The sequence below is a fragment of the Siphateles boraxobius genome, unplaced genomic scaffold (assembly GCF_051911475.1).
Source record: "Siphateles boraxobius isolate OS27281-9 unplaced genomic scaffold, OSU_SipBor_1 22, whole genome shotgun sequence".
NCBI lineage: Eukaryota > Metazoa > Chordata > Actinopteri > Cypriniformes > Leuciscidae > Siphateles > Siphateles boraxobius.
In genome coordinates, this window is record NW_027508833.1 from 33,406,967 (window position 1) to 33,417,498 (window position 10,532).

At 37.6% G+C, this 10,532-nt stretch overlaps 1 protein-coding gene across 1 annotated transcript; it reads right to left on the bottom strand.

The window, feature by feature from the left end:
* Positions 1-7,203: 7,203 nt before the first annotated feature.
* opn6b (opsin 6, group member b) lies at positions 7,204-10,464 on the bottom strand. Its single transcript, XM_077239744.1, is given in 8 exon segments — positions 7,204-7,517; positions 7,520-7,898; positions 7,999-8,222; positions 8,299-8,403; positions 9,096-9,195; positions 9,805-9,937; positions 9,939-10,008; positions 10,137-10,464. Coding segments are annotated over 8 exon segments (1,203 nt in total). The 5' UTR covers positions 10,231-10,464; the 3' UTR covers positions 7,204-7,419.
* Positions 10,465-10,532: the final 68 nt, after the last annotated feature.

The window sequence follows — 10,532 nt, forward strand, 5'->3', positions numbered from 1 at the left end:
ATAATGTCCCCGAAAACCCCAATGATTCTCTGCTGACATCACAAGAGGCGGGCCTTACATCCAAACCACCTGAAAAGGACATTGTTTTAAATTCTCCTGCTTTCCAGCCATTTAGATAAAATATATGTACCAATATAGTAACTATATGCTCAGTGTAACCATGAGGTTTAGTTTATTCAGAGGTGGTGAGTAACGAAACAGAGAGCTACAAAGAGGAGAATAAAAACACATGAACACATGTCATGATTAGGCCCTGAATGGGAGCCAAAACTTTACCTTGAGGCTAATGAGGTGTAATTAACCTTGATTCAGTGCAATAAATATGATCTAAACACAATCTCACCCCAAATGGTCCGAATGATAAGAATGGAAGTCTATTGAGAAGACCTGACCAAACAGAATGGAGACTTATCAGTCTTTATCATAAATAAAAGCACAAACAGTAGTGTGACAGATGCTTTTATCCCAAGTCCCTTTCAGAACACATAAATTTGCTTCACTGTGGTTTTAAAAATGAACACTTATGCTGGAAAAACTGTGAATCGTCCATAAATTGTATTTATTTTCAATATACAGAGAGTGCTTGTGTATGTGTAAGGGCAATTGGGTGCATTAGCATGACACTGTCCTGTTTTCAAAGAGGTCTTTGTCTTCTCCTGGTTACTTTTATGTTATCATCCTTCATCAGCTGTACTGTGGACCATTTCCGGGTTTAATCCTGGCAGCAAACAGGAATATGATAGGTCCATGTTGACTGTGGCGTCTCACAACTCATTGGCATTTACTTATTAAGTGCTGTGGAAGTTTTTAGGAGTACGTAGTGTGTGACAAGGTGCTTATTCAGTGCGACAGGTAAAAAACCTCTCTAGGAATGATACTCAATCCTCTTAGAACAACTGTTCATTGTAACAACTGGGAACTGTCCCAATGTCTCAATTAATGAATATTTCACAGAACACAAAGTCCATGTCAGACTCAAGCGGCCTTTCAGGAGAAAATTCTTGGGAAGGTCATGGTGGAAAACATTAACTCAACCAGAGTGTGAACTTCCATATCAAGTAAAGCTTGGTTAGATAAACCATTCATAATTAAATTCCAGCGGTTTAAATCGCTTATTGATGGTATGCCAAAATGAAACAAGAAAGGGTGGGCTGGTACTTTAGATTGTAGATAGTAAACAAAGACAAAATCAGGTGGTTTTACTAAATAATAAAACATAATATGTAAAAATTATTAATGTTAATAACATAATGTTATTAACAAAATATAATAAATATTTGGTAGTATTTTAATTGTTAAAAAATATACAATGCCCAGCCCCCCAAAAATAAAGTCGCTGTTTGGATTTAAATAGGCAAATGCTTAAGAGTCGATAATTGGATCATAATTGCAATGATTATTATGTTTCTAGCATCTTTGGCAACAGTTCTTCTAATCCTAATTGATGGAGTGTGTACCTTTTTATTTCTGATATAACCATGGAAGACACATTATGGCCATATTCCATGAAAAAGCCATAAATGTTGTGATGTTATTTCCATCAAGATGTTCATACATTTTTTATTCAAGATCTTGTATTGGCAATGCAAGAGTCCTGCACTCTGTAAAGTCTCCTCCAGCACATCCCAATGACTTTCAATGAGTTTAAGCTCTGGACTCAGAGGTCTCTCAACCATTCTCCCTCTCAACCATTCCTTCACAGTTTCTTGAGCAGCAAATCAGCATTTTAGAATGATTTCTGAAGGATTAGAATGATTTTATGTAAGACAAGAGTAATGGCAGCTGAAAATTCAGTCTTGAAATCAATTACATTTTTAAATATATCAAATAGGAAATTGTAATAATATTGCACAATATTACTGTTTTTACCATATTAGTTGAGCATTAGCGACATTTTTCAAAAACATTTAAAAATTCGTACTGAACCTAAACTTTTGAATGGTAATCTATAATTCGAGTGTTTATCCACTTGGCATTATATTTCATAAAGAGATTAAAAAAGTGTTAACATATTTTTTTATTTTTACATAAATGCGTATAAATGTTAATGGTTACACTATTTTACAGTAGGTGTACTTACAGTGAACTTACCTAAAAAAGTACTGGGTAATATAAGGTTACTATGGGTTAAGGTTATGATTAGAGGTAGGTTCAGGATTAATACCTAGTTATAACCCAGTTATTGTAATTACTATAATAAGTATATAGTATGTACATGCGGAACATGACTGAAAAAATAAAGTGCTACCATGTTAATATTAGATTTTGCTTGATTTTTCTTGGAGAATTTGCCAGGCTCAAAGGGAAAACAGTGTGTTCCTTTAGGTAATAGAATAGGTTTAGTTATAGTAGGTTAAGCAGGTGATGATTTCCTGTGACTTGGTATTACAGTTTGTTCCTATTGGGGCAGCTGATGGTCATATGGAAAAGTTGTCTTGACTCCTCTGGCTTTGTGCAGTCAGATGAAAATTGCTGAATTAAAGCAAAGTGACACACGTTTCTTCCCAGGCCAGCATCGCGCCGTCACGTTTCACACCATGTGAGACTTCATGGGAGATCCACAGCCTTCATCCAAGAATGCATAGACTATACCACTCCACTCCCTATAAATAGTAGTAGCCGTCTAATACTTCGATGGATGCCTCATTTAGGCGACCGTCTTCACCTACACAAATATTAGCCTTGGCAAATGCTGTGTAGACTTGAGCCCAGATTTGTCTGCTGAAAAGAGAAATTTATTTTCCCAAACTAAATAATAATAATAAAAAAGATTTCATTCTCTATGTTGGAAACATTAACCAGAAAATACGATATTTCACGGTTAATATAAGAGAAATATATATATATATATATATATATATATATATATATATATATATATATATATATATATACATACATACTGTATTAGGTTTCTTGGAGATTTTGGCCATTGTGAATACACCACAGAAAAAGTGATAGTTTCCAAATGTGGGCAGAATGAAAATTTGCATCAGTTAAAAAATGATAGAATAAATAGCTTGAGTTTTGAGTTAGTTTTTAGACATTTCATGTGAGTGATTTTATGTTTTTGCACTTGTTTTGTCATTTATGGAGACCTCCTACTAATACCTTATGTACTTGTCAGTCTCCATTAGAGCTAATGGACATCTAGTTCAAGTTAATGTCATGTGTCATACAGTATATTGTCAAAAGCTACCATTCTACCATTCAAAAGTTTGGGTCGGGATTTTATTTTTAAAGAAATTAATATTTTTATTCAGCAAAGACACATTAAATTGATCAAAGGTTTACCATCACAGCAATACATTCGATTCTAAAAGAATATTAAAATGGAAAAAAGATATTTTAAATTGTAATAATATTTCACAATGTCTTTTGATCAGCGTTGGTTTGCATAAGAGACTTATTCACACAAAACATCTTACCTAGGAAGTGAAGATTTGACGACATCTCATCTCTTAGCAGATACATGACTTTCTTTTAAGAATTTCCTTCCAGTCATAAAATTATCCACCACACTGATTAATATTTTACAGAATTCAATATCATTTCAAAATGCATAGTAGTCCTGCACGCACCAAAACAAGCCTATGGGTCTGCGCCAAAAAATTCTCATTGCATAACAGTCCTACTTTTACCCCCAGCACCACTAATTTGAGAGAACATTCACCACGACACCATACACACCAAGATCCTCTTATTTTGTGACCACCATGTGGGACTAATTCTCTTAGCAATCATTTGAAGAGGTGACATGCATGAGTAGAGAAAGTTTGAGTGCTGTGAACGGGGCAGGAGGGAGACATTTCCCACAACCGTAAGATCAGGCCACTGAGGTGTTAGTCATTTCTTTGAGAAAAATCCCTGCTCATACCAAATTACCACGTGCTCCAAACCTCTGTTACAGCGTTTCCCACATACACAGGAAACAAAACACTTTGGTCTGCTTTTTACCTGTATTATAAACAAAAAAATGGATCATATTAAAGGATGTTATTTACTGCATAAACTGAATATTATTCATGTTGTTCAACCCCTCACTTGACAATTATAAACTGATCATCTGTGTACTATTTTTCTGTTCTTTGCCAGGTTCTAACTCCTTTGTGACCTATGAGGTCATAGTTGCTTGCTTTTAATCTATTTGTTCTGAAACCAGTTATTGACCTTGTCTGTTCTTGGAATTACGACTCTGGATTGTTTGACTCTTCCCGCTGCTCTGTTTGGACTCAAGCTTTCGCTGTTCCTCTGACTACGAGCATGCCTGCTGCTTTTGAATTATGTGCCTGGATAATATAAATAAAGCACCATTACCTGACTGTTCTGTTCATTCTGTGCTTGTGTAATTCGTACTCAGTCCTGACATTACAGTCTGGTCAAACAGGGACTCATTTGAGGACAGAGACAGGAGGTCTTACTCGGCAATCACCAGGCTTAATTTGTGAATCCTCCTGCTCTTTATCATCCAGCCCATCATCCTAGAGCTTCTCACCACGATTCCTTCTAGTGCTTTTGTAACAGACTTAGGCCAGTAAGAGATGTGCGTGTAAACCTCACTCTCCTGATCTGAAGAGGCTCTAGCGCCTGAAGCTAGAGGCTGCAGTCTTCAGCGTCATTGTTAGTGCGCCCGCTCTCAGATCAGAGACGCCGGTTCGAATCATGGAGTGGGTCGAGTAGGACCGGTGACATTTGGTGCCGTGACCCGGATGGGAGTGAGGTTAGCGGGGTGAGTGTAACAGACGTGGGCCAGTAAGAGCTGCGAGTCTAAAGCTCACTCCCCTGGCCTCAAGAGGCACACAAGAGACTGTAGTCTTTAGCGTCCTTGTTAGTGCCCCTGCCTCCCATGCCGGAGACCCCGGTTTGAATCCTGCTCGGAGCAGGTCAGGTAGGACCGGGGACACTTTGTTGGTTATAATGAGGTTTAAACCTCACCACTGATTACGACCCATCATGTCTGACCGGATGGGAGAATGAAGATGGAGATAAAATAAGAGCACTGTGTGTATTGACGGTTTTATATCAAATGATGACCTTGCGAATGCTCTTAATAGGTTTTATTCAAGATTTGAAAGTTTTGATTTTAAAGATGAAGTAGAAGAATTACGATGCCTGTGTAAGGATGATTCCCACATAGTCTTAAAACAGGCAGCAGTGGAGGAAATTTTTTCTCTCCACTAAGGTGAGTAAGAGTCCTGGTCCAGACCACATATGTGGGAGACCCTACAGTGTTAAATGATTTGAGACCAGTTGCCCTCACCTCTTTAGTAATGAAATCATTTGAGAAACTGGTGAAGTCTGAGCTATTGAGTAAGACTGGACAAGCCCTCGATCCTATGCAATTTGAATATAGAGCGAATAGAAGTGTTGAGGATGCTTCACTTATGTTGTTAAACTTATTGACTAAGCATCTGGAGGGGAAAAATACCCATGCAAGACTGTTGTTCGTTGACTTCTCTTCAGCTTTTAATACTATACAACCCCACATCCTGGCCAGAAGATTGCTAGAGTATTACAAGTTGAACCACAATTTAGTGGGACGGTTACTGGACTTTTTAACTAACAGAATGCAGAGGGTAAAAATGAATGGCATCTTTTCAGATGTATTATGTTTATCCACAGGTTCCCCTCAAGGCTGTGTTCTTTCGCCCTTATTATACATTTTGAACACCAATATGCGACAAAGCTTAAATGAAAATAGGATATTTATTAAATTTGCTGATGACACAGTGATAGTGAGCCTGCTACAGGGGGAAGAGTCTTTTGTGACTTGGTGCGATGATTCTTATTTAAAGTTAAATACTAACAAAACGAAAGACTTGATCATTCATTTTAGAAAACACACGCTGTTGATCACGTCACTACGACTATCAAAGGACAGGTTGTGGATCGTGTGGAGAGTTATATATATCTTGGCACAGTCATAGATTCAAAACTGTCATTTGAGTTGAATTGTGAAATGGTCTGCAAAAAGGGTCATCAACGTTTGAGTTGCCTTAGGAAACTGGCTAAATTTCACATTGATAGACACATGTTGACTTTGTTTTATTTTGCCTTTATTGAATCTATTATGTCATTTTCCATTGTGGTGTGGTATGGAAGCCTGTCACTGAAGAATAAGAACTCCTTAAACCAAATTGTTAAGTGGGTGAGTAAGATAATAGGAGTAAATCAACGGAACCCTGGAAGTATTTATACAAATCAGCTGTACCGGAAGCAAGTGCTGTCTTGAGTGATCAGTCTAATCCCATATGGAATGATTTTCAGTTACTTCCATCAGGTAGCCGGTTTGTGGCTTCGAGATGGAAAACCAGACGGTAGAGCAACACTTTTGTTCCAGCGGAATTTTTTTTTTATCTGCAAAACAAATTTACCTGCGGGTATGAAATAAACATACCTTACCATACCTTAATTATAAGTGGAGACCTGAGTTATTACTAAACCTAAACTAAAATGAAACATAGTTGTTTTATTTCAAGTAAAAAAAAATCAACTTTTAACTTATTTTAAAAACATTTCTCAGTTTCATTTAGTTTTGTGTACTATCATATCTGAAACTAAAATTGAAATAAAATTAATAAAACTATACTATAAAACTAACAAAAATGACAAAATCACTTACTAAAAGTTTAACTAAAAGTATATGTTAATAAAAACTAGCTATAATAGCATCTCAATGATTCACCTATAACAGAGACATTCATGATATGTTGGTTATCTTTAATTTGCTTTCAGTGCAATTAACCAAAATTTCAAACTTTGATTAGCTAGTGAAAAGTGTTTTTTTTTTATGTTTTTGTTTATGTAAGATTACTAATTTAATATTAGTTAAAATGTTTGCTATATAATTCTGAATTTAAAATTAGGAAAGCTGTAGGGTGGTTGGAGCCATATTATTTGCATATTGTCTTTATTTTATTTTATCCTGTTTTTGGTTAGTGAGAGAGCTATTTTCTTATTCATCAAAATTTTGACTTTATTATTTTGGCCTTTCCTCTTCCATACATATTTTATACCCTACCTAATATTTTTCCTTTATTCCCTTCCTAATGTGTGTGTTTGATGTGCTTGGAGGAGAGAAGGGATCTCCAGCAACCCATTTATAACTCCTCCCTAAGCCTAAACTGCAGAGGATGTAATAAAGACTTACCATTCAATGTGTGTCAACACTTCACAAACCACAGAAACAGAGTTGAAGCGAAATAGGCCCATTAATCTCAATTTTATTAGACTCAAACAATGACCTCACGTTCAACATGAAGCATTTGTACAAATGACTCACTAGTAGCCTGGAATGTCCTAATCTGTTTGTATTTGTTGTAAAATAAGATAATATTTACTTTATCATCATAATATTATAATAATCATCATCATCATCATCATCATCATCATCTTATATAAACACTCAGGGAACATAAACTAACATAAGAAAGACAGCTCAAGTTTTCCAGAGTCGCTGGGCTTCCTCATTAATCTAGAAGGACTGACACTCTTATGTGACTCTGTTAAAGGGCTACCTGGCGTTCTGATTCAGGAGGGCTCTCTGCCGTCCCCTCTGGGCTGCTTTCACTTGCCTTATGGTCCATCTCTACCGGCTCATCCTCCCTAAAGCCGTCCACATCGAGCTGCACATCACCAGGCCGGGCCAATGGCACAGGAGGGGTGTGCCCGTGCGCTGATGTGGGTCCGAGACAGTAAAACAGAGCCTGCAAGTCCTTCCGGAACTTAGAGCTCATGCCAATGTAGATAAACGGATTGTAGAAACCAGCTGACTTGGCGAAGAGGCTTGCGAGGATGCCGTTGAGTTGGGGTACTTGTTAACCCCAGGCAGACCACATGGAAATGACTGCGTACGGGGACCAGGCTAACAGGAAGGCCGCACAAACAATGAGGGAAACCTGAAGCGAGAAACACAGCACGACACATGCGTGAATATGAAGCTGAGAGCAATAGTTAATTGTTAGATGATAATTGAAATTTATGGGGCAATTGTTTTACCTGGGTGATGCTAGGTTCAATCTTTTTTTGCCTCTCTCTAACATCTCCTCCCCTACTGAACTTGTGGCTGGAGTTGACCATGTGGATGATGGACACGTACGTAAAAACTATAATGAACAGCGGCACGAAGAAGTTGAAGAAGAAAATGCTGATGACATAGAGCTTGAACGGAACGGAGTACAGCGCTCGTGTCCAGTCGATTTCACATGTCCCATACCTGCGAGCTGCAGAAGAAAATAAATTCAAAGACGTCTCAATTTCAAATTTAAAAGATGGTAAACATCTTTATTACATTCCTACCTCTGTAACTGCCCCAGCCCAGCAGCGGAGCTCCAGGCCAGAACAGAGAGAAAAGCCAGACCACAGTTATGACCAAGCAGATATTATGCTTGTTGACCCGATGAGCTGAAGAACATGGCAGAAACACTCACATCAGCACAGCCCTCACAGCGGAATCCGACTGATTTATCTAGCATTTGTGCAGCCAAGGATAAATCGCTTCTACAAATGGAAAAATAACAGTCCTAGATTTATCAAAGATTCAAGTTCAGAAGTTTTTAGGTTCAACCACTTATTGTTTAATAAAAGAAAAAACAAACAGGACTTGCTGGTATTCACTGTGTCATTCTGTCTCCCAAACAGGATGATTACCTTGTAAAAAATAATAACATTTATTCTGATAATTTATAATAAATGTAAAATTAATTTAATTTTAAGTTACATTTTTATTTTATGGATTATTAATTCTAATTAGAATAATTTATTAAAATTGCCAGTCTTTAGAAAGCAGAATTAAACTAACACCATCAAATTTGCTAAACATTATTATTTATAAATGTCTTCAATATAAATGGCATTTAAAAATTTAGGTTAATGTTTTTAATTCATATATTAGAAAACTACATTTTACCCCAAATTTATTTCTTCACAGACCCACTAGGCACCTAGAGAATGTGAAATAATCCCCCCACAGATTTTGTAATGCAATTGCAGAACAGCTTTCAATGACTTCACTGCATGAGCACCTGGACTAAATACTGGATAGCAGCCATACAAAGGTATAACAACCCAGTAGGTTTGGCCAAGATAGAGCATACCATAATGAGGCTGGCAAGCTTTGATGTAGCGGATGACACTGAAGGCTGTCAGTGTGTTGATGCTCATGAGTCCGAAGAGCAGGATTAGGAATCCATCCACCTGGCCAAGACACAATTATCTTATACATTGCAAGCAGGTCTAGCATTCTGAGGCAGTAATCGCTCTTACTTGTCTCATCACCCACTAACCAGGCCCTGGGGAACAAGCCAACTAGATTAGGGGATAAAGGGACACATGCCTGTGTACTTGGAACAACTACAAATAATTCCTCTCTTCAGCCCCTCCCGCCTCATAACACCACCTGCCAGACTGCAAAGGGAACAGAGTGATGGAGCTCTCACACCAGATATTGTGTGATGTCCTCTAAGAGCATTCAGTGGACTGAAGGGAATCATGCTGAAAGGCACTTGATCATTTGAACTTTGTAGCTGAATTCATCTGGAGGATCTCAAATAAAATATAATATATGTAATTTACTCACCCTGTCGTTCCAAACATGTATGACTTTCTTTTCTCTGTAGAACATAAAAGAAGATATTTTGAAGAATGTATTTGTCCATACGATGATAGCCAGTGTGGTTCAAAACAACAGTGGACCCCTTTAACTTTCACTGAGTCCTTTTTACAAGATATATTATTTTATGTTCCACTGAAAAAAGAAAGTCATGCAAGTTTTAAGTGGCATGAGGGTGCGAATCATCCCCTTACCTTGCAAGTCCAAATCGTCTATATAAGATAGCCTTCATCTCTGAACACATCGAAAACTTCAAGGACTCCTCGAGAATATCCAAAAATAGCAATGCTGGCATCAGAAATGGCAAGGTTGAGAGTTAAGATATGGTGGTTTGAGAGACTTTCTTTGCTTAGTTAAAAGTAAATTTACTACCCCATTTCCAATCCAAGACAGCCATCCTAAAAAAAAGGAAAAAAAATTAAAATTCACCTATTGTTTATTCTCACAAGACATTTGAACGTAGTGAAGCTCAAGAAGAAACAAACCATATTCAGGTACAGAGAATACAAAACAATTAGACAATTACCTAGTATTACCAAATAGACACCAATGGCGGTTTCTCCTCCATCCGACACTCTGTAGACTGTGAGATTTGAGGGAAGAACATCGTGGATGTCCATCTTCCATGAAAACCATTAGGTTGGACTCATCTCAGGTTGACGTTTGCTAGGGTTCACGGTATTTCTCTCTTCATTGGTGGAAGTTCAGCAATCATACACAGGCCACCCAGACTAGACCAAATGCCCTGGATCTACACTTGAGCACACACAACTGTAACAGAGCCCCTATGTTGATCAAGACTAGGTGTAATCTTGTTAAAGACTTTAGAGACTGAGGTTTTTGGGACAGTTCTTGTCAGTCACCAAACCACTTAAGCCATTCACCTCAGCTCTTAAACTCACCCGAAGTCAATAAGCCTGTA